Genomic DNA, 25,439 nt, shown 5'->3' with positions numbered 1-25,439 from the left:
TAGGGATGCATAGAAAGAGATTGCCTTTCATGGGCCAGACTAAATGTTAGTCTTTGGGGATATATAGAAATCTCACATGATTACAGACTTTTGTCTTAGGCAGAGGTGACTATGCTTACAGGGCCTGGCAGGAAACGTGAGTGGGTGAAGCACGGTGCGGGGACTGTGCTGAACTAGAGCACGGGAGCCTGTCCTGAAGGGAGCACTTGTGCTCCCCTCTCATGCTATTTCTCTGTCTCTCAAATAAATAAGTAAATAAAATCTTTAAAAAAAAAAAAAAAGGAGTCTTAAAAGAAAAAAAAAAGAATCACTGGTAACCAGCATCACTGAACACAGAGGGCTATTTAGAGCAAGGGTTCTTAGCCTTTTTCTGCAGTGGACCAAATGTGCAATGGCGGTGTGGGGAAGCCTGTGGGTCTGTTCTTCAAATAATGTGTTTTAAGTGTATAAGGAAATATATAGGCTTATAAACAAAATCAATTGTATTGAAACAGAATTATCAAAATATTTCTTAAAAACTAAGTTTGTGACATATATGCATTTTTATTTGTGCATTATAGAACATGATCTAGTGGAAGGTGTGTTCACGAGCCATAACTTTTAAATGTCGTGAGAAGTGATATTTTGAGATAACTGTAACAACAGTAAAATAATATTAAAATACCTGGCATGTACAGGTGGCGGGGTCACAGGCATTGCTAGCACTGCTCTGCTTTGTGCCTACTTTCGTAATTGAATGTAATGTTAAATGTCAACTAGAAGTGAAAACAGATGTCATTTTGTCCCCCATCCAGATGTCGTAACCCCCAGTGAATCTCAGGTTAAGAACCCTTGGCCCAAAGTAATCTGCAGCCTGCTTATAGTAGCATAAGGGGAGCAGTATATGTTATCGAGTATCATTAAGCAAGCCACCATTGTACACTTTAGGTTTGTCTCTACAGTTAACTTTCTGGTTACTGAATTTGATTCTGTGTTTTTCTTTAGAACGTTATCATTTGTCTTACAAAATTGTGCGAACAGATAGTCGCCTGGTACGCAGCATTCTGACAGCCCATGGATTTCATGAAGTAAGCTCATTTTTACTATCTCACCTGGTCTGCTCTAAAGCTGAAAATCCTAGCCACCTGACTACCAGTTAACAGGGCAGCTCTAGAAGGTACATGGGACCTATGCTTAGTGATAATGCAGAGCTTGCATTGAATTTTTGAGTAGCTTTATCAGTTTCTCCTTGAAATACATAGAAAACATTTTCACAGGATTTCTCTCTCTCTCTCTCCCTCCCTCTCTCTCTCTTCTTTCTCGCTCTTTTTTTTTTTTTTTTTTTAAGATTTTATTTATTTGTGAGAGAGAGAATGAGAGACAGAGAGCATGAGAGGGAGGAGGGTCAGAGGGAGAAGCAGACTCCCTGCTGAGCAGGGAGCCCGATGTGGGACTCGATCCCGGGACTCCAGGATCATGACCTGAGCCGAAGGCAGTCGCTTAACCAACTGAGCCACCCAGGCGCCCTTCTTTCTCTCTTTTAAACAAAAAAACCCCACACATTTTTCTTGCTATGATTTTAGGGTTGGGGTAGAGACAGAGTTGCCCATAAGGAATTGTCTGATACCTAATTAAGATTCTTTGATTGCAAGCAACACAAACAGATTCTGCCTACTTAAACCAAAAACAATTTGTGGGTAAGTTATACATAGCGTAGGTAGCAGAATCAGAGGAAGGGTTGAAAAGGCAGGCCTTTGGAAAGAGAGAGCCTGGGACAGTCTTGGGGATCTGGGAACAGGAATCAGGACTGTCTCCTCAAGGCACTCCTATAGAAGTGACTCAACTCCATTCATTGTCCTTGTGCCTTTCTTCACTGAAGAATCACATTCTGGAGATAGTATGACTGGTCCAGCTTGGGTCATGGATCCACTCCTTGCAAGGGGTGGGGTGGGTAGTGTGACTGGCAGTCTTTTAAAACCAAGTAGTATGTTATTCCCAAAGAAAATTGGGGAAATTGGGATATTGATATCAAAGGGACAGGCAAAAATGCTGGGCAGACTTACCCTGTAGATATTTTGAAATAATTAATAAAAGTCTGGTTGCTAGCTCCTTATCTTAGGTTGAGGTTTGAAATAGACATTTTGAGGACGTTCTGATACTAGTTTATATCCTGTCTTGCTGTTTTATCTCCAGGGCCTAACATGGTACGTATCCCATGATAGGCACCAAGTACGTAATTGTTGAATGAATAGACAAATCAATGTTATGAATGTATGAATGAATGAATGGAGGGATGATATTCTAAGTTAGTTTGCTACCACAAGGTTTTAGTTTTGATCAAGACTTTATACCCATCATCTGCAGGGACATAAGGACACTCTGAGAAGGGAGTTGTGGGGTTGAATCCTCTTCTCATACTTTGATATGCAAGAATGTTAAGAGACATCACAGACTTCTATAGAAGGATTCATTTATTCTACTTTTTGCATCTGGGATTTCCCCAACTGTCCCATTGTTTATACTTGATCATCCCCGTGTTCTTTATACTCAGTTTTTATTTTATTAGGCTTACATACTAACTGGACACCCACTGTGCTATGTAGGTGAAAAATCTCTATGGCCTTTCTTGCCGTCTCTCTTTTTCGAGAGGGGCTATCTCTGATGTTTTTTTAATCTTTTTATCTGCCCTCAGGTTCACCCAAGCAGCACTGACTATAACCTAATGTGGACAGGATCCCACCTGAAGCCCTTCTTACTTCGCACCCTCTCTGAAGCACAAAAGGTTAATCACTTTCCCAGGTAATGCTCTTGTAGCTACTTTGCTCCATTTAAAGGTGCCTGACATTGGGCATGTAACCAGCAGAGATAATTAATGACCTTAAAAAAAGAAGTCTGTGATATAGGGCAGCAGTCTGCAAATCAAACTGAGGTGTTCACGTCCATAAGCATATATTATATGAAGCCTCTCCAAGGACTGTGTAGACATGGATGGTCCTAAAGGAGACTGTTTCTGGATTGCAAATACCGTAGGTTCTCTTTCTTAAAATTGAGCAGCTTGAGAGCCCTTCATATGGATGGGTTCTCCCTTCTCACCTCCTTTTTTCACAGTTACTATTTTCCCCTTTATAAAACAGTGGCCCTTTAGAATCTTAATATGGTGCATTGTCCTTGGGTGCAAACATTTCCAGGGTTCTAAACAAAAGTACCAAAAAAAAAAAAAAAAAAGATGTTGAATTGAATTCTGGTAATGACAAATTACCAGACAGGACAGTCATGGTGGTGATTTCCATTTCTTTACTTTTAATGGAACTAGAGGAGGACATAATCAGGTTGTCAGCTGATAGACTATTAATTTTAATTTTTAGTGATAGATCATCTTGTGACTTTCTGACACAGAACTAGGAAGCTGTTCAAAGACTTGAGTGTCATTGTGATAGAAAACTCCTTGCAATCACATTGTTAACGGCAGCCTAGAGAGGCAATGCTGCCTAGTGGCCAGAAGCATAGGCTCTGTAATCAATTACCTGGGCCCAGATCCCAGCTCTGCTGAGTGACCACCAAACATGACCTTTCTGAGCATCAGTTTCCTCGTTGGTAAAAAGATGTTGCCAATGACACAGACTTCATGGGACTGTTGTGAGGGTTTAATCTATCAGGATCTAAGATGTTTAGAACAGTGCGTGCCTGTCACATAGTAAACACTGTAGAAGTCTTAGCTACTGTTTTTGTGACCAGAGTTTCTTAGTATTTTCATCCATGAAAAAGAAAATAGGAATAAAATTGATGCTGAAACCCTACCTTATTCTGGCAGTCATACTCAACCATGGAGAGATAGATAGATAGATGACCAACTCATCTGATGAAGAGAAGGAAGTCCAGTACAAATTTTTTTATTTGGTCAGTGGTTATGTTTTATTTTATTTCCAGGACTTATGTCCTACATAATATTCTTATGTACTTAGGCTAACAGGTTTTATTTTCAGTTACCTTATATGCTTTTCTCATTTTTATCTAATGAAGTTTCTTTCTTGATTTTTCAATTCTGTTGTCTTATATCTCATCACCATGTGTAAGTACCTGGCCTGTGTCAAATAGTTTCTTCATAATTTGGGATAAATGTTTGTTTTGAGTCTTCATAACAAGTTCCAGTTTTATTTGATGTCTCAGCTTCATTTGCAGAGATTTTTAAACCTTATTTTAATTTAAACCAGTTTAATTTAAACCAATTTAAACCTTATTTTCTCCCTCATCGTCTGGAAGATGTGAATTTGATATTCTAAATGTGTGACTCGATGATTGAAGTGAATCAGATGCATCTATTTTCAACAGGCATTTAAAGAGTCCTTGAAATAGCCCACACTAGAGTCTGCATTCCAAATTCATGTTAGTAGTATATTCTTTATTTTAATAGTTTCTGAAATACTCCCGTAGGTATATAGGAGTTCTCTCTCAGTTTAGACTCATCAGTATTAATAAATTTGATCCTATCTTTTCTTGAGTGCTGCTTGAATGTACTACCCTTGCGTGTTTGAGCACATTAACAACCCGTTATTTAGGTGCACTGTGTCTCGTGGCTTCTGCTATGTTTCTCCTGTTTGCATCCAAAGACTTGAACTCACATGCAAGAGGAATTCAAGAACTTCAAACATTTCCAATATGATTGTCAACTCTTTTTTTTTTAATAAGATTTTTTATTTATTTATTTGACAGAGAGAGACACAGCGAGAGAGGGAACACAAACAGGGGGAGGGGGGAGGGAGAAGCAGGCTTCCTGTGGAGCAGGAAGCCCAATGCAGGGCTCGATCCCAGGACCCTGGGAGCATGACCTGAGCCAAAGGCAGATGCTTAACGACTGAGCCATCCAGGCGCCCCGTCAACTCTTTCTTAATACGATTTTTTAACTTTTTATTTTAAGTAATTTTAGACTGCTAGAAAAGTTGCAAAAATATTATAGTTACTCTGTCTTTTACCTTGTTCTGACATTAACATCAGTTATAACCGTGGCATAATTATCAAAATGGAGACTTTAACATTGGTATAACATACATTTTAATCAAAATTTATCATATTTATGGTGTTTTGATGAATTGTGTACTACAATAGTTGCAATGATAGTCAGTCCAGCATAAGTAGTTTATAGCCGAATGATCCCAGGAAATTTGAAAATAATGCATATTAATTGACATGCATATTTTATTATAGAGAAGGTATGCTATGATATAAAAGACCTGCAAGCATTAAATATGTTCTATGAGGCTAAACCATTCTTTGGGGGAAATGGCATGGAATAAGTAAAAGCAAGGGTGATTGGGAGATGATTCCTGCGTGGGAGTATAAAGGAGGCTTTTGGGGTGCTCACGCAGGTGACCAAATTCATCATGCTTTGCATTTGTGATTTGTATACTTTTTTGCATATATATTACCTTCAGTAAAAAGTGTATTATATAAAGTGAAAAAGGTATTGACAGAAAAGAGCTTTCTCTTTGATAATATTTTTAAAATGTATGCTGGCTGTTGAATCCTGATGTTATTTAGGTTCCCTGGAATATACTTAAAAGGGTAGTGTTAGGGTTTTATTTTAAAATAATATTTATCATTCATTGGCTCATTTGGGACAATTTAAGTTGTTTTTTTTTTTTTTTTAAGATTTTATTTGAGAGAGAGAATGAGCAAGGGAGAACACAAGCAGGGGGAGTGGGAGAGGGAGGAGCAGACTTCCTGCTGAGCAGGGAGCCCAATGTGGGACTCAGTCCCAGGACCCTGGGATCATGACCTGAGATGAAGGCAGACGCTTAACTGCCTGAGCCACCCAGATGCCCCAATTTAAATTTTTGATGAAGAATCTTAGGTGTCAATTAAAAGATACATAGTTTCCCAAAATTTGCATAGGGAGCATCAAGCAAAAGCATTTGGAGACCACTAGGATTGGGCATCTATAGGAGAATGCATCCTTTTTCTTGTCCTCTCGTCATTATTTCTAACTGATGATAAACATCACTGGGGATCCTTTTTAAAAATATACAATCACAGATCCCATTGCAGATTCAAGGTGTATATTTAAAAAGGTGCATATTTAAAAAGTACCTTCTCCTGGGTGATGGGTATCAAGGAGGGCACGTGTTGTGATGAGCACTAGGTGTTATATGCAACTAATGAATCGAATACTATATCAATACTATATGTTGGCTAACTGAACATAATAAAAAAATAGAAAGTACCTTCTAGGTGCTTAATCTTCCTAGGTCAGTATATGCCTAGAAAGGTATATATTTAAAAAGCACTAGGGTGATTTATATCTGGGAAGTTTGGAAATTACTATTCTAGGCTAAATCAACATTATAGTGTGGACCATCTGTACCAAAATCACCTGGGACACTTGTATAAAATGCAGAATCCTAGACTATTCCAGACTTTTGAGAGATGGGGCCGAGGAACAATAATTTTAAAGAAACTTTCCAGATGATTCTTATCTAAAATTTAAGGACCTCTGCTCTACATTTATGAAGAGGACAGTGAGTTTGTGATACCTAGACTTGTCAAAGCTACCTTTGAATTTAAGAAATCATAGTGAAAAATTAGAACAGAGGTATAGACACAGTAAGGTTTTAGTGGTTACAGCAAAGATTCTTAGATGGTTTTATTTATTTGTTTGTTTATTTATTTTTAAAGATTTTATTTATTTGACAGAGCCACAGCGAGAGAGGGAACACAAGCAGGGGGAGTGGGAGAAGGAGAAGCAGGCTTCCCGCCAAGCAGGGAGCCCGACGTGAGGCTTGATCCCAGGACCCCAGGATCATGACCTGAGCTGAAGGCAGACGCTTAACGACTGAGCCACCCAGGCGCCCCTTAGATGGTTTTTAAATAGTGGAACAAACCATGACTAGAAACCAATAGTGGAACTCATGAGTCCAGTTGCGGCTAACTGAAGTGCCTGTTTGTAGTACTCCAGAACATACAGCCTGATAGGTGGCAGTTACCGCCTGAAGTTTATGGTGATCATTTCCTTGGCTTTTCTTTAAAATTTTATCTTTTACGTATCCGTCTTCTAATGATGTAAATTTAGTTGTCAGTGGGATTCTTAACCTAGTGACCTGGGACTTTACTCCAGTAGGCCCATTGTAGTCTAAAATGAAGGTCTATCTTGGATGCTATGTAGGAGAAACATATCAGACCCTTGGTACTTGTTTTACTAATGATGATGCGAGTTCCATATAGTTATATGAGAGGTTGGGCAATTATTGCTGTTAAATATGGGTAAGGTTGCCACATCTTTTATTTTCCTAAATGGTACTGTTTTCAAGTATGCTAACCTTTGCTCAGGCCATGTTTCTCAGAAGGTCACGTCCTCTAGATATCTTTGTGTAAACATTCCCAGAATGCTTTGGGTTTAGAACTTGTTAGTGGGGGTACTAATGTTTTTTCATTATTTGGGTAATCTAGATTTTTTTTGTACTATTAAAGAATTGTGATTCAACTAACATACAACATGTAGTGTTCCTAAAATGTTTCATAATGATTTTTAGTAGTGAATAGTCACAGGCTGCTGATGAAGCTAGAATTTATTTGATGTATTTGGTTTTTGGACCTAGAAAATTTTAATATATTTATCAAAAGTCAAACTTAGAACACTGTCTTTTTTGCTTGTTTATATTTGAAGTTTGTTTTAAAATAGATTTTATACTCATAAAACCCATTTGGCAAAAAGAATCAGATTTAAATATGTATAAAATGTAAAAATTCTAGAAGAAAACATAGGAGGAAATCTTTATGTGCTTGGATTTAGTAAAGATTTCTTAGACATAACAATAAATGCACAATCCATAGGAGAAAAATGTTGATAAACTGGATTTCCTCAAGATTTAAAATGTCTGCTCTTTGAAAGACATTGTTAAGAAAATGAAAAGCCACAGACTGGGAGAAGATATTTGCAAAACACATATCTCATAAGGAATTTGTATCCAGAATGTATAGTGAACTCTCAAACTCAATAATAAATAGCCCCCTTTTTTTTTTCAAAATAGCCTAAAAATATTTGAACAGATACTTCACTGACGAAGATAGACATGAAAAGATGTTCCACATCAGTAGTCAGTAGTGGGATGAGAAATAAAACCACTTGAGGTTGGGGCGCCTGGGTGGCTCAGTTGGTTAAGCATCTGCCTTCAGCTCAGGTCATGATCCCAGGATCCTGGGATCAAGCCCCGCATCGGGTTCCCTGCTGGGCAGGGGGCCTGCTTCTCCCTCTCCCTCTGCTGCTCCCACTGCTTGTGCTCTTCTGCTCTCTCTCAAATAAATAAATAAAATCTTTAAAAAAACAAAAAAACACTTGAGGTACTACTGCCTACCTATTGGAATGGCTAAAAACAAAATGGAAAAACCAGACAACACCAAATGCTGGTCAGGATGCAGTGCAATGGAATGCGGAAACTTTGCCAGTGGAAAATGCCAAACGGTCCAGCTACTTTGGGTCATAGTTGCTTATAAAGTTAAATATATACTTACACATGCGTTAGTGTTAAAACATGTTCACAAATTCCTTGACATTGCCTTCGAAAAGTTGAGCTTAATTTCTGTGTTCTTGGGTGTGAGCTAGCCTTTGTGACTTCTAATGAATAGAGTGTGGCTGAAATGACCGTGTGTCACTTCTGAGACTGTGCCATGAAAGACATGCAGCTCCTTCCTTGTTCCCTTTCCCTCTTGAATCACCTGATCTAGGAGAAACCAGCTGTCACGTCACAAAGATAGTCAGCCTTACAGAAGAATTCACATGGGAGGGAACTGAGGCTTCTTGCCAACAACCAGCCCCATGCGAGAGAGCTATTTGTCAAGTCGGTCCTGCAGCCCCAGTTGAGCCTGATGACCACAGCTCTGGTCAGCGTCTTGACTATAGCCTCATGAGAGACCCTTGGATAAAACTACCCAGCCCTGCTACCCCCACATTCCTGACCCACAGAAACTATAAGATGGAAAATGTTTATCATTATTTTGAGCTGTAGTGTTTTGGCAGTAATTTATAATGCAGCAATAGATAACTAATAGAACTTACTAAACAATCTTACTGAACTTGGCAGTCTCATTCCTGGAGAGATCAGAACTTATGTCCACACAAAAACTTATGTTCTTACAAAAGAATGTACATAATGCTTTTAGTGATTTTATTCATAATCTTCAAAAACTGGAAAGAGCTTACATGTCCATCAACTGGTAAATGGATAAAGAAACTGCAGTCCATCCAAGCAGTGGATTACTATTGAGCCCTAAAAAGGAGTGAAATCCAGATGCAGGCAACAACAAGGATGAATCTCAGTTGTTGCCAGTCTCGGGAAAAGGAGCCAGTCTCAAAAAGACACGTATATATGATTCCATGAACTTGACTTTCTGGAAAAGGCAAAATTAGAGGCACAGGAAACAGATGAATGCTTGCCAGGCCCTGGAGGTGATTGGAAGGGTTGACTTCAAAGGGACTGGAGGTAACTTTTTGGGATGCTGGTACTGTTCATGGTGGTGATTATATAATTGCATATGTTTGTTCAAACTCATAGAATTATACACTAAAAAGTATGTCAATTTTACCTCGGTGAATAAATCTGACCAGAGAAATCCATTTTATGAAAATGATTACTCAACTCTGGGGTTGACAAAGTGGTCGATCTAATGTAATCCAGTCCTCGGTACATGTTCTAGCTCCGAACTATGAGCTCTGTAGTATGTGATAACACAGGAAAACCTCGGAGTCAGACTTTACTGAAATGGAAAACTTTTATGATTTTTAGGTCCTATGAACTAACCCGGAAAGACCGACTGTACAAAAACATCATTCGAATGCAGCATACACATGGGTTCAAGGCTTTTCACATCCTCCCTCAGACCTTCCTTCTGCCAGCCGAGTATGCGGAATTCTGTAGTAAGTGTTTGGCTGCAAACGCCCCGACCCTCTGCAACTGGGCTCAGGGCAGTTACCCCAAGGACTAGCTTGAGTCAGTAACTAATTAGAGCTTTTCAGATCCTTAAAACAGTGTGTTTCTTTAGTAAAACGGCTGGAGGGATAACTTTATTTTTTTTATTTATTTTTATTTTTTAAAGATTTTATTCATTTATTTGAGAGAGAGTGAGAGAGAGCACAAGAGGGGTGAGGGTCAGAGGGAGAAGCAGACTTCCTGCTGAGCAGGGAGCCCGATGCGGGACTCGATCCTGGGACTCCAGGATCATGACCTGAGCTGAAGGCAGCCGCTTAACCAACTGAGCCACCCAGGCGCCCCTGGAGGGATAACTTTAAACCTGTTTTTATTCTGATTGTGTCCCTGTAGGTTTATTTTTAGTAAGCTTGTTGCTGGCGTTTCTAGAAGGATACATTGGTGTCATACACCTGTGCCCCTGTCTGGTGCAGAAAGTTTCTTCACTGGCAAGACTTAGTGCCTATGTAAGGATGTATATACTTCTGCACTTGAACTATATGTGCTTCCTTTCTGGCGTCTGTTTTTTTCTTGCCGTTTAAGGAATATTCCTGTCACCTCAATTTCTTGACTTGTGTGACTTATAAAGCACAAGTATCACACATTTTTAGTGTGAGGGTTTAGAGGTACCAGTTAGTCACACTCTCACTGGGAGTTCAGACTAATTGAAGAGTACAGGTGTTATTAGCCAAATAGGGATCTAAATGTCAGCTATCTTGCTGGTAAAGCTAGGTAGGAACATGTGGCTTGCTTCCCAGTCTCAGTGGAAGCTTCTTATTTCTTTTGCCTTGAAGTCAACTATCTTCCCCAGGTCCAAGTAGACGAAATGGGCTATTTCAGACTTTCCTCCCTGGGGGCAGAGCCTGAGTCCGTAGGCGTGGTGCACAGAAGAGGTGTGAGTACAAAGAAGGTGGGAGGCAGGTCTTTTGTGAGAGTCTGAGAAATAATAATAATAAAAGCTAACATGTAATGAACATCTCCTTTCTGTTAGGCCCTCTTCTAAGTGGCATTTCTACTCTGAGGTAGGTACCATTGTTATTCCCAGTTTTACAGATGAAGAGACGAAGGTACTGAGAGGTCAGGAGCTTTCTGTAAGTTATGTAGCTTGCAAATGGTGGTTCAGACTCTGCGGTTTGGCTTCAGAGACCATGCTTTTCACCACCGGGCCTTACTGCTTAAAGACCCAGAGCTGTGTGTGCACAGTGTCCATTTCCCAGTATCACCAGTGAGAGAGGCCTCTTCTCTGAGGAGGGTCTGGGAGGACAGACACATAGATATCTATCTTCTCAGTAAGTCCAAGAGAGAGACTATTCCTGTTTTGGGAAGCATGGAGAGAGGAAGAGAAAGTTCTCTCTAGACTTCCTGACTTGTGGTTTTCTTAACCTGTTAGACTTAACAGTTTGGTCTGGTTGCCCATTGGGGTGTTCATCTTCTGGGATTTCCATCATCAGGATCTCCTGCTTCATCTTGGTGAGGCCATTTCTCCGATAGCACTTATTGTTCCAGCTGGGACCATTGACAGTTCAGTGTTTGCCCACAGAAGGCTCTGAAATGGGTCAGAAGAGACTATTAATTAAATGAATTAAGTTCAAAGCTACAGTACACTCAAAGCTGAAAACTTACAGTTAAGAATTTTTGTTATGTGACTTTAGCCAAATTACTTAAACCACTCTGTGCCTTAGCTTCCTCCTCTGTAAAATGGGATTATTACTAGTACTGACCTTATAGTGTTGTTGGGATGTTTAAATAGGTTAATACACGGAAAGCACTTGGAATGGTACCCTGATAGGTGTTTAATAAATGTTCAGTATGAACTCCTTATTTTGAGTTATGTTGAGATGTATTGTTATGTAATAAAAGTAAAAAATTATGCAATAAGCCAACATGATAGCATAAAAATACTTCAACTAATGTGTTAGCAGCATGTCCCAGATATGAACTCCTCCTGTTAAATTCTACATTAATTCCCTGTTGAAGTCTACAGGAATCTGAGATGAAAATTCCCTTTGTCCTCTCTCTGCTATTTCTTATTCTCCTGTTCTCCCTTTGGAGGCAGGCTGGGGGGTGGGGATGCTTCTTCAGATGATTGGATAGAGTTAGGGTTCTTCCATCAGTTCAAACATGACCTGCCTTTCAGTAGGATTGCTTCTTTAGTGTATTATTCAAACGTGTATATGTTCTACTTTTTAACAAAAATGAATTCAAAAGGTCAACAGAACACACAGAATTAATATAGCCATAACTCAAAGCCACCATGTTTAGCCCCAGGGCAGTTACTAGAGGCAAATGGTGTTCCCCAAACAAATCACTTACTGATGTCATCACCAAAGACCACAGCAGGGACATACCGTGTTTGTGGAAAAGGGAGGACAGGGAAGATGTGATAGTAAAAAGGAGTCTCTTGGTTTCAGTCTTGCCAGGATGCCAGTCATTCTTTGCCAGTTGTCCAGAGTCCATGACCTCTAAGTTAAAATTCATTTGGGGGAGATCCAACATTGTTAGGTTAGTTGCATTGCTAAGGTTACATATTAGGGGAGAAACCCATCTATTTGTACCACTTCCTTTTTCAAAGAAACATTCCTCCTCTTCATAAAGTCTTTTTTAAGTTCTTCTCTTCCTTTGGTGTCCACCTAGCATATTATAACCCAGAAATTCCATTTTCTCCATGACTCTTGCGTTCCTGTCCTTCCTTGGCTCACTTGAGTGTGGGCAATAGGAGATTATTGAGAAAGAAAGGAACACAAACACGTTAGCCTTTAGAAAAATAACTGTGTGAAATGAATTGGAGGGAGCAAGGGGAAGAATACAGTGATCACTTGGAAGGCTATTACGGTAATCTAGTTAAGAAGTGTAGTTGGACTGAACTAGGTAGCTGGAATAGAAAAAGAGGGAGTAGAAAGAGTGGTAGAATAAAGTGTACCAACTGGCTGTGAGTAGTGAGGCAAGGGTCAAAGATGGCTCCACAGGTGTGAATCTGAGAAGCTAGGAGCATCAGCATGTCTTTAACCAGAGAGTATAACCAGGACCGTAAAGGAAGAACTATTGAAAGGGATGAGGAGTGTGAAATTTGGGACTGGGTATGGATTTGAGGCTTCCATGTGGTGATTTGCAGGCAGTTGTAAAGGTAGAGTTGAATTCTGACCAAAGGTAATAGATTCTGGAAGTTGCCAGTTTAGAGGAAGATGTGATCATAAGGAGAGAAAAAGAGAAGAAGCACCCTAGAGAGGAGAGCGAGCTTGAAGATAGGAACAAGGGAACGGATCCCAGAGGAGACAGGAGAGGGTTAAATCAAGAACAGACATGTGGAAAGATGCTCAACATCACTTATCATCAGGGAAATGCAAATCAAAACCACAATGAGATGTCACCTCACACCTGGCAGAATGTCTAGTATCAAAAAGACAGGAAATGACAAGTATTGGCGAGGATGTGGAGGAAAGGGAGCCCTTGTGTGCTGTTGATGGGAAAGTAAATTGGTTCAGCCACTATGGAAAACAGTGTAGAGGTTCCTGAAAAAATTAAAATAGAAATATCATATGACCCAGCAATTCCACTTCTCGGTATTTACTGGAAGAAAATGAAAACACTAATTCAAAAAGATATTTGCAGTCCTGTGCTTATTGCTGCATTATTTACAATAGCCGAATTCTGGAAGCAACCTAAGTGTCCATCAATGGATGATGGATAAAGATGTGGTATATATTCACAATGGAATATGACTCTGCCATAAAAAGAATGAAATCTTGCCATTTATGACAACATGGATGGACCTAGAGGATATTGTACTAAGTGAAATAAGTTAGAGAAAGACAAATATCGTATGATTTCACTTATGTGTGGAATCTTAAAAGACAAGACAAATAGATAAGCAAAAATGAAAAGACTCCTCGATACGGAGAACACGCTGGTGGCTGTCAGAGGGGAGGCAGTTGTGGGGGGAGGGTGAGATAGGTGAAGGAGATTAAGAGGTACAAGCTTCCGGTTATAAAATAAACAAGTCACGGAGATGAAAAGTACAGCGTAGGGAATACAGTCAATATTGTAATAACTCCATGTGGTGACAGATGGTAACGCGCTCATTGTGCTATTTCATAACGTATATAAATGTTGAGTCACTCTATTGTACAAAAAAAAAGAAGTAAAGGGCACCTTTTAATCCCTTGTAAATTATTGTCCTCTTGTGCCACTTGCACATGGCTTGACGTAAGGCGATTTTTTTCTTACAAGCTAAGAGAAATCGCTTAAGGAACGTTATCATTTCAGGTGATCTAGTGTTCGACCCCCATTGGCACTGTCTGCAGTGTGAGCCTCTGCAGGGCCTTTGGTTGACGGAGGCGAGAATCTCAAAAGATTCCTGAAGGCCGTTTGTGATAGTCCTAGACTAACATCAGAGAGTTGCCTTATTTTGTTTTCATCCTCTCATTCAAGAAAGAGGGGAAATGGTGGAAGAAATGTGTAATTTTGCCGTCTCCTCCTTCTTCCTTTCCTTGCCCCTCTCTGTTTTTGTGTTCATGTTTGAAGCCAGTTCAAAAATGCAGGTATGTTAGCTGTGCTGCCCTCCGCTTGGGAAATGTGGAAAATGCTTCGGGTGTCTGAGTGGATAACCATTGTTGAAATTTAAGATAATAAACTCTTGTCCTTTCTTTCTCTTTGTTTCTCTCTGTCCCCCTTCTAATCTCCCAATATTTTGAGCAGATTCATATTCAAAGGACCGGGGACCTTGGATAGTAAAACCAGTGGCCTCTTCTAGGGGGCGGGGTGTCTACCTGATCAACAATGTAAGTATGCAGCAAGGTGGCACCCTCTCTTCTTCTTCCTCTTTTTTTTTTTTAAAGCAAGCTTTACACCCAATGTGGGGCTTGAACTCAGGATCCCAAGATCAGGAGTCAGTCACATGCTCCACCGACTGAGCCAGCCTGGCGCCCCCTCACCCTGTCTTCTTATTGATTCTTCCCTGTTTCAGCCTTTGTCCTAGCTACTAATATCATTTTTTTTTTTTTTTCATTAAGAATAGGTGTTCCCTTCTGAAATCTGCATTCAGACATGTGAGTTGAGGGTGGATATGAGTTGCCTACTATTCATCTTACTCTGGCAGTAACCTCTTCCTATGCCGGCAGTTCCTCTGTGGCTAAAAAATCACTCGATCAAATGTTAGGGAAGAGCAGCCTTTGGTATCAGCAGAAAAGATGTTCCTTTTCTACTTCTGGCATATCGTCAGATTAATTCTTCAGTGTTAAGCATTAATTGGTAGCATATACATTTAGTTTCTATTGTGAGCAGAATTGTGGGTCCCTGCCCTCGAGATCATTAAGGAAATTAACCTGTTTGGTGTGGCATCCTTGATGCTGTTTCTGCATCTCCCTCCCTCTTCCTCCTTCCTCCTCCTCATCCCCTTATTTTTTTCAAAAGTTATCAGTATCTTGAATCTTTACAAAATCCTCATTAGAAGTGGTTTATAAGCTGAACCACATATACAGAGTAAATCAAATAAAATCTCAACCCCAGTCTTACTTCCTAGACTTTTAACAGTGGTTTGTAATCTAATACAGTTGATTTATGTTTCTTTTCTTGACTTTCCAAAGTCCCAGTTTGATGTGTATTGAATTCACATCACCTCCTGCCCTCCCTTCCACATTTCAGGTCTAAGTTTGATTACTTTTTATTATTTTTATATTTTAAGAGTTTATAAAATTATACTATCTTCAATAACTGTGATTCCATTTCTTTGCTTTATAAGTTGAATAAAAAATTTAAACTCAATAGTAACCTCACAGCTTTGGAATTTTTAAGTTTTATTTATTTAAGTAATCTCTATGCCCAGCGTGGGGCTCAAACTCATGACCCCAAGACCGAGAGTCACATGCTTCTCCAACTGAGCTAGCCAGGCACCCCTGGAATTCTGAAGTTGAACCACTATTTCACTTTGGGTCTTTTCTCATTCTTACTCCTGGACATTTGGTCAGCCCATTCAGTCTGGAAACTAGTGTTTTTCTTTAGTTCAGGGAAAATTATCCCGAACCTTTGTTTTTGCCTTTGTTTCTGCTTCTAGATCTCTTTTTTGAGGCATTCTGGGTCTTTCCTTTATGTCAGCTTTTCTCTGATATTAAATTCTCTGTTTTCTCCCATCTTGATCTTTCTGGATCACCAGTTTGAGCTTTATCCAGTTTAATATTCGTTTTATCTACTGTATTTCTCTTTTGGCTGTCATAGTTTGTAGAAACCCTTACTTTCTGTTTGCCCTTTTTTTTTTTAGTTAAAAAAACCTGTTGTTGCATAATGGATTGATGGATGCACTTTGCCTGTTGGTCTTAGTGAGGGTATCAGTTGAAAGTTTTTTAAAAGTTCTCCTTTGTTTCATGAGTTTTCTTGGGATTGTCTTTTTTCCCCCCTACTATTGGGTTTTCTCGGTGTCAGTGACCTTGGGTGTATTTGTGAACTAAAGGCTAGAATGATTGAAATTGACAGCTGGCCTGGGTTTCAGGTACTGTTGTATAGGACTGATTCCCTAGGAGTTTCTCCCTGGACAGAAGGCTAACTCAGTTTTGTGCAAGGGCAAATGGTGTTGACTGACAGGCTGCGCCTCAGGTGGATGTGAGTGAGGAGCATGCTTCTTCCTGCCACCTCCTGCCTTATTGTGCATACAGAAGAAGATGTTGGTGATTTCCCTTCCGGGCAGCACTACCTTTCCTGTCTTTTCCTCTCTCTGTCTGTTGTAGGGATACAGTGGCCTCAAATTCCACTCTTTTGTCAGATCTCTGTGCCCACGCAAGTGTCCTCCTCAGAGTATTGTCATTAGGTTTTATGCTGAGGGCAAAGCTCTGGGTATTGGAGGAGGCCCACTGAATTAATTAAGAATTAATTATCTGATTCTTGTTCCTTGGCCCACTCCTGCTCCTCGTGTTTGTTTCCTGCCAGCTTGGGACTTCTCAGAGGCTCCTTGAGAAGATCATTCTCACCTCTGATATTTTCCTTCCTTTGCTCTGTTTTCTCAACCTGATCCCATCTGCTTTCTATCTTTCAGGATTTCCTTCAACTTTTGGTCTCTTATTGGCTCCTTTAAATGTTTTCTAACTTTGTTATCATTTTATTCTTTTAAAAAATATCTTCTCTGTCCTTCCAGTGGGACTCTGGAAGGGAAGAAGGGGAGGTAGATATGTGTGTGTGTGTGTGTGTGTGTGTGGTCAAGTGCTCTATTTTAAAATTCCCCAATCCTCCTTTTACGTGGTCTGAGCTATTTCCTACACGTGCAGAAACTAACTTTCTGAGAGGTCTTTCACGTTGAAAAATCTTTAAATTCAGTCTGGACTGAAAACTGTTTGGTAACTACTGATGGCCAGACCTTACAGGATCTTGTTCTGATACAGGAGCTACTTGAGCCTGAGGCCCAGACTACAAGTCCTGTTACCTGGCCCTGGGTCACTCTGGAGGCCTTTTGCCCTTGAGTCTCTTGTGACAGAAGGCCCTGGTCATATGCCTCGGATCTCTCTTTTCTTGTTTCTGTTCTGACCTTGGCGTGAAGGCTCCTGTCTGACAGCTTTTCCTTCAGCTCCATGCCAGGAGCTCCAGTGTTGTTTGAATCTCACAGACAGCACTGGTTTGGGTTTGGGTTTTAGCTGCCAAATGGAATTGCTATTGAAAGTCAACTGTGGTACAAGTTTGCTTTTTATTTTCTTAGACATGAGTCAAAAAGAATAGGATCTATTTCCAGCTCATCTGGGATGTTTTTCTTTTGGAATGCATTTTTGCTCTAGTGATTTGTTATTTTGAAACCAACATCATAAAGAATAGAAAAGTTAAAGTTTTCCTTGGTGGGGCTGAGAACCCGGTGCCCTAACTCTTCCCTGGATGGAGTCTTGTAGAGGGTGACAAGTCTTCAGAGAATGCGTTTGGCAGGCTTTCCTTCTCCCTCCCACCTCTCCCTGGGCTGAATCCCTAGAGACCCCCTGCATAGATCAAAGTACTTGGCAGGACCCTTTGCCTCCCTCCTCCCCCTCAGTGAAGCTTTGGAATGAGTCTGATTCTTTGAGGTATTTGGTGGAGGTGCCAGACAGAAGCCTGGGGAGATGCCAGCAGGCACCAGCAGAGCTGGCAACATGTGGACATAATGGGAAAATATTCCTATTTCCTTCCAAAAACTGGAATTTTTATCACCTTTTACTCAGACCTACAAACCATGTAGTTAATACTCTTCTCTCTGTCCTTACACACAAGGCCTCACCATCCTGTCTTTTCCATACCTGGATCCTTTCCCATGGAATATGTGACCAATTAGCCAACTGGATGAAGTAACTCTTTCCAAGGCCGCTGCCTGCTTTCCTTTTAGATTTGAGTTGGGGGGGGGGGCACGGGAGGGAGGGCTCAGGCGGAGGGTCTGTGAGCAGAACTAACGGGAGTGGGTGAGGGACTTGGGGGGTGGGTGGAGTTAGGTGTGAGGGCCAAATGAAAACATCTTTCCCTGTCTTCCCCACTGGAGGGGGCCTCTTATTAAAAATTCCCCATAATAGTCATAACCTTTTGGAAAATGTCTGCGAATAGCAACTTTTATCATTACAAGAACAGGATAAAGGACAGGAAAAGCGTTACTTTTATGAAATACCGAAGAGAGAAGTGTGAGCTCTTAAAGACGGAAGTATCTTGGCCTAGCAGCTAACGTGGTTTCTTAAGATGTGCTCTTTACCTCTAGAAATACAGCATAGAGGAGCAGAGTTGTGTTTGCCCCAGCTCCCTCAGTAACCATGACTAAGTGCTGTATTTTCCCAGTTTAATATATTCAAGTTGAGGGAAAGATACCGTGTTTTCTGCTTAAGGTACAAATTTGATCATGGAGGTCAAATTTTGTCATCCTTGTCTCACACATTATCCACGGTAAATACAATATTAATATTTTCTTTGGGATTTTGAAGTAGCAGGAGAATATTTAGGTCATTCTATTTACTCCCCATATTTGTGAATATAATTCTTTATAGTGCTCTTGTTTCTAGTTGTTTATACGTTGTTATCTTAAGTGCTCTCTATTTTTTCTCATCATTCAGGAAATATTTAGCGAGTCCTTGCTGTGTGCCAGGTGCTGCCAATCCTTAAAACCTTTTGAGGAATAGGGATTATCTCTTAATACTAACAATGATACTAAGCTAATGTATCTTCATTGTAACTTAGTGCAGTGCGCAGCTCTGAGTGAAATGGCACGTGGTGTGCCATGATGAAGGCTGTTGAGTTATGGAACTTAGTAGAACCATAGAGGTACTATTGAGTTTGCACTAAGAGTAATAACTGATATATCTTGAGCATTTAATGTGTGCCTGTCATGGTACCTTCCAAATATAAACTCAGTTAGTCTTTAGAAGAACCCGAGGTAGTTACTGTTATTTCCTTAGTAAGTGGTAGAGTCAAGATTATAACTCAGGTCTAGCTGATTCCAGAGCCTAACACTCTTAACCACTGTACCATTCTGCCTTATAATAACTTAACAGATACCATGAGCTTTCATCTTAAAGTCCAGTTAGAAAAATGGATGTGTTTCCAGCTTTCCCAACAATTTAGATCTTGCATTAGCATACTTTGGAGGGCATTTTGAGCTTGGAATTGAAATCATTTGAAATGAGTTAGTTGGGGAATGATGAAAAGGAAACAGGCTTGAAAATATCAAAAAGCTTTCATTAGTTGCTTCTTAGTATGTAACACTATACAAAGAAACTATACCCAAACCATTCTTTTCTTTGATGAGCTTACAATTTAATTCCTGATGTAGGTAGAAATGAGAGGTTCGGACCATTGAACAAATATTAAAGTTAAATAATGTGCAAGATTATGCATAATTCAAGGGACAAATGTGTATGATGAGGGAGGGGAAAGAGGAAGTGGGCAAGGATATTAGATGTGTCATGGAGGATGGCCATCACCATTTGTGGTCTCTGGTTCGGGGGAAGGTTGGATGGTCATGTATCTATTGCAGCCTGTAGGTGTTACTCAGTGGGAAGAGGTCTGCATTTGTTTAATTTTAGGTTTGGAACACAGCCTGAGGCTTGCTCCTTTGTACTATGATTCATCAATTCTCACATACTAAGCTGACTCAAAATGGAGATAGTACTTGTGAGAAAGTGATCAAGAAATGTAAGGGAGTCCGGAAGTGGTGTGGGCGATCAGGTCCATGAGTCTGAATCAGCACTGACTGTCGCCGGGTCCGTGTGATGCAACAGTGGGAGATGAGCAGGGAATCTCTTTATCTTGACTCTGGAGTTGCTCATCGTGGTTGTGCATGATGTTACAGGCCACAAAATTATCCTTATTTTATGGTAACTGTAGTATTTGGGGTAGCAAATGCATTATTATAAAGACAGTCTTTTGAGTTTGGGGGATAGTATTTTAGGTCAGAACTTTGGGGAAAGATGTGAATAGTACTTTAAGAGTTAAGCCTCTGAGGCCAACTGGCTGGGTTCCAGTGCTCTTCTGTCACTGTGTGACTTTGTCACCCTGTCTGACTCTTTCCTCATCTCTAATATTTGAATGGTAATATACCTACCTCACCGGGTTCGGTGAGGACTAAAGGAAATAATACTTGCGAAGAATTAGCACATAGAACAACGCTGGACATGTAGCAAATGTTCAGTACATTTATTACGTTTTTTTCCCTGCAAATGTTAATAGTTATTTTTGTTGCTACTACTGTAGCCATTATCATTACAATTATTATTTTAGTCACTTCCCTTTTGGAGTCCTTTTGTCCTGTATAGGTTGTGGTGACTTCCAGCTGATTTTTCTTTTAATCTAATCTCACTTAGAGTTGTGCTATTCCATATATTTTAATCTTACTATTAAGAATCCACAGTCATTTCCTCCTTCCCACCACGTTCAGGCTAAACTCCCCTTGTCGGGGGTTCAAATCCCTTTGCCACCAGGGTCCCTCCCTCCTAATATTCTAACCATACCTTTCATTATTCCTCAGGTCAGTCATTTAGCCCCAGGTCAGTGATCTGCTTACTCTCCTTTCTACTGAACCCTGTGTCTGCCACCTTTCCATGGCAGTTTCCTTTCCTTTCCACCACGTGCTCAGTAGCTTTCAGCACTCACTTCTGTACCTACTCTTCCAGAATAGGCCTTCCCCCACTGATCCACCTAACTGGTCTGCACTTGGACTCGTGCAGTCTCACGTCTTGCACTTGCAGATATGCTGCTTGTGTTACTTTAACTTTACCTAAATATTAAACTCTTTGGAAGTATGGATTAAGCTCTGTGAGGGCAGGGATTGTATCTGTCTTCACTGGATCCTCAGTACTTTATACAGTATCAAACAATACTCGTGATTACTTATTGTATAAACTCATTTTTCACTGAAAAACTCTTTAAGAGATCTAGTTCAGTCTTTATATATAACAGCATAGGAAGTACAACTGAATGAATCAATGAAACATCGTTTCATTTCTCAGGGAAAATGCCAGGATCCACTGGGGAAAGATCTGTAAGTTCTCTAAGCAACTTGATGAAAGCCTTTACTTAAGAATAATGGTGGTATTTTAAATTTCCATCATACTTTACATTTGGGAGAAAGCACTTTTTTATTTATGTTTTGAGTAGCTTTTATTTTCTTGGCATGTAACTATTTAATATCATGTATATAAATCTTTAAAGCTGTTATTGCTCTCTTTATTATGTGAGAAGTGGTATATTTTTCCCCCATTGTAATTGGATACCCATAGTGTTTATAAATGGTGTGTTACCTGACCAGTTGAATATAGGGGTAGGTGGGAGGAAAACTTTTCTTAAGAGTTGTAGTTTTCCACCTTATTGTTTCTGAAAGGTCAAGAACTCTGTTCCCTTATTGTGAGTTAGGATTTCTGTCCTTTTATTCTTTCTCTTTACTCAATAGCCGAACCAGATTTCCCTGGAGGAGAACATCCTGGTCTCCCGTTACATTAACAACCCCCTGCTTATAGACGGTGAGTTGCGATTGGGCCCGTGTCGGGCTCGATCTTGCTAATTTTAAAGAATATTTTCACAGTCTTCTCTAGTAAGTCTTTATGAAGCTAGGGTGGAATTCTTGGCAGCTGTGGCTCTAGAGATGAGGCTGGTGCCTCACCTACCTCATGGGATTATTTTGGAGATGAAATGAGAGACTAGAAAAGAAAGTGCTTTATAGTACACCGATGTGAGAGCTGCGCAGTCTGTATATGTAAGCTCTCTTTCTCAGTGTATGTATATGATATATCTCTATCTAAATGGGTAATTATTTATCCTTAAAGGGCGAGCTGTGCAGGCAGTCTGTGTTTTGTGGGGAGAGGAGGACTGTTCTTTCTGTCATATTTCTTTGTTACATTGCCTTGTTCGTTCTGTAACAGAAAACAGATGAACCCCAATTTTTTTTTCCTAGATTTCAAGTTTGATGTGCGCCTCTACGTGCTTGTGACTTCCTATGATCCTCTTGTTATCTATCTCTATGAAGAAGGATTGGCTAGGTAAGAGACTTTTGGGGGGAAGGGGTGTTTATTCAGAGTGGATCCATTAACGAGTGTGTTAAGATCAGGCTGTTTCTTTCTGTTATGCTCAACTCAGAAAATCAGAGTGTACCCAGATGGGCTTCAGATTCCAGAACATCAGTCATGTTACTTTACAGTCTCACTTGCATCTCTGCACATAGGAACACACATCTATCTGTATGCAAACACACACCTTTCCCAGCACCATGGATCCAGGATCACATTGTATTTTCATGCAATGGTGATTGTTATGATGACCCTAGTGTATTAAGATAAATTGTCATTGGTCTTCACAACCGACCTAGGAAAAAAGAATCCCATATTGATTTACCTGTTATATACCAGACATTTATTTCAGTGTTCACAACAACCTTATAGTTGATGCAGTTTTGCAGTTGGGGAAACAGGCTTCAAGGGGCGAGGGAACTTGGTCACTTTTCAGAGCTCTCCCAGCTGGATGGTAGTGGAGTGGGAATTTGAACTCGTGGATCTCACTCCAGAGCTCATAGTCTGAGCTGTTTCATGCCCTCTTTGTTGTCCTCTTGTATTTTGGGGACATTAGCTTCTTTTTTTTTTTTTTTTCACCTGCGAGTAATACACTTAACAGTGGTTGTATATACATTTTGTTTCTCTTGAAGTACTTTTTAGGTTTTAAGGTAACGTGACTTACTTACAAAATTAAGCTCAAGTTATAATAATTTGAAGTGTCCCTCCCACCCCCATCCACAGAATTTTACAGGTGACATTGTTTTCATAGCCCCTTTACATTGTTTAAAATAAATATGTAACTTTGCTGTGCTTGTGTTCTTTTCCCCCACAAAACTAATATATAAATCTATTTACTGGGGGCGGCTGGGTGGCTCAGTCGTTAAGCGTCTGCCTTCGGCTCAGGTCATGATCCCAGGGTCCTGGGATTGAGCCCCACATCGGGCTCCCTGCTCCGCGGGAAGCCTGCTTCTCCCTCTCCCACTTCTCCTGCTTGTGTTCCCTCTCTCTCTGTCAAATAAATAAATAAAAATCTAAAATCAATCAATCAATCAATCAATTTTCTAACTAGCTTGCCCTGAAGTCCCTTTTCTGCATAGTGGCCCTTATAGGACACAGCAGTTGAGGAGGTACTTTGCATCTGCAGTCAGCCATGACAAGCTAAAAAAGCCTGGTCTGTATTTGTGTATTTTAGAAAATACACCTGGAAGATGGGAAATATCATGGTTAAAAGAAGCCTATTTAAGTTTAGGTGCTTTGACATGAATTATTGTCCTCTGGAAGCTGCTATTTTAGAATGTTATTTTAATTCTGTCATAGACTCACATTTTTTGATGTATCCTGTGACTAGAATCAGGATGAGCACCTTTAACCAGCTTGTAGCTGGTTGAAGTGAGTCTCCCCTTCACCTCTAGGTGGCAGCGACAGCATTCAGAAACATGGTCATAAAAGATTTCTGAGTTTGAGCGTGAGGAACACTGGAGGCTACCGAAGCTCCATGGTTCTGGACTCTTGTTCCTTGCAAAGGAGGGGGAAACTAAAGTCGTTCTCAGTTTCTAGGTAAACGGCTGAACCAGACATTTGAGCACCCTGCCTCCTAGCCCTAATGAGCTTTTCATAGGCGGGCAGTTTTCTGTCGTGTTTGTAGACACATGTGCTCTCAGACTTTGAAGTATAGGTTTAAAAGCTGAGTCCCCATACTATGTAGATCAAAAAGAAGGTAAAAGATACCCTTTCCTTCTGCTCAGGGGTATAAGGTGCTGAGGATTTTCCATTTTGTAAGCTGAGATACCTAAGCTTTCCCTCTTGTCTAGCATGAGCTTCTCCAGCCCTTCCTTCCCTCCATCCTCACCCCATCTTGCCTCCTGTGCTCTTCTCAGGAACTGATTATGTCCTGCCACAAATTGAACTTCTTGAATAGGGAAAAGACCTCAAGGTTACACCCGCTGTTTCTCAAGGATATCATACCAGCATGTTCTGTGTATTATTCCAAAGGCATTGCACTCACGGTATCAATAGCCCTCTCTGTTGGTAAAATTTAGCATAGTTTTAAGGCCTCAGTGGTTCAGCTATGAAATGAGAGCACTACAACATTCATTATAGAATTTACTACAGATATGCGAATGCTTTGGCTACTGGATGTGTGTTGGAAGTCAGAATCCACTGAATTGAGTAACTGTCTTCTCTTGCCTCCAGCAGGAACTGAGTGTGTGTATGTGTGGGTGTGTGTGTACTTTTTTTTTAATGGATGCTTTTTTTTTTTTTCCCCCAGAATAATTTGGAAGACAGTTTTTAAAAAACTCAGACCAAATTGAACCAAATCATAGGACTGTTCAGGGCTTTGGCTCAGTTAATCTAAAAGAATAGGTGAATATCAACGCTTTACACGAGGATGGTACAGTAGGACAGGCTATTAGTGAGTCCTGCGCAGCTGCCCTGCTGTACACAGGAACTTCCATGTGCCCAAGTTCCTGTGTCTTTTTTTTTTTTTATAAAGATTTTTATTTATTTGACAGAGAGAGACACAGCAAGAGAAGGAACACAAGCAGGGGGAGTGGGAGAGGGAGAAGCAGGCTTCCCGCCGAGCAGGGAGCCCGAAGCGGGACTCGATCCCAGGACCCTGGGATCATGACCTGAGCCGAAGGCAGACACTTAACGACTGAGCCACCCAGGCGCCCCCAAGTTCCTGTGTCTTAACTCACTATGTATCTTGGCATTCATCTGCTGCTTTTTAATCCTCAGAATCTGCTCAACTGTGTCATTACATTCAACAATAGTCTATAGCGTCTCCAGATCTGCAGCCTCTGGTAATTTTGGGTCACGTGTGTTTGCTGTAGACATTACTGAAGATAATCAGTTTAGGATGAGATCAGTGGGCCATTTTACTTTGAGGGTCAACAAGGAAAACCGTAATTTTTCCTAAACAGAAAGCACTGGCAGCAAATATAATTGGCTTCCTCTTTAGAAAAGAAGGGCCTTCTCCCGTGTCACTTCTGTTTTGGGCCTCAAATTAATGGTTAGGAGACATAAAGATTAAGTTCATTTCATAGGA

The 25,439-nt window shown here is 40.4% G+C and overlaps 1 protein-coding gene across 2 annotated transcripts in view; it reads left to right on the top strand.

Moving 5' to 3' along the window:
- The window catches only part of TTLL5 (tubulin tyrosine ligase like 5), a 259,783-nt gene that overhangs the window by 18,365 nt on the left and 215,979 nt on the right, over positions 1-25,439 (top strand). For both annotated transcript variants that reach the window (XM_034993230.1, XM_034993229.1), the window contains exons 4-9: positions 985-1,067; positions 2,672-2,778; positions 9,753-9,883; positions 14,628-14,710; positions 21,796-21,865; positions 22,297-22,381. In XM_034993230.1, the coding sequence (XP_034849121.1) occupies positions 985-1,067; positions 2,672-2,778; positions 9,753-9,883; positions 14,628-14,710; positions 21,796-21,865; positions 22,297-22,381 (559 nt within the window). The remainder of the gene's footprint in view (positions 1-984; positions 1,068-2,671; positions 2,779-9,752; positions 9,884-14,627; positions 14,711-21,795; positions 21,866-22,296; positions 22,382-25,439) is intronic.

Source organism: Mirounga leonina, unplaced genomic scaffold (assembly GCF_011800145.1).
Source record: "Mirounga leonina isolate KUSES-001 unplaced genomic scaffold, KU_Mleo_1.0 Mir_82, whole genome shotgun sequence".
NCBI classification, from domain to species: Eukaryota; Metazoa; Chordata; class Mammalia; order Carnivora; family Phocidae; genus Mirounga; species Mirounga leonina.
Note: the sequence above shows the minus strand (reverse complement) of the source record. Positions and strands in the feature narration are given on the sequence as shown.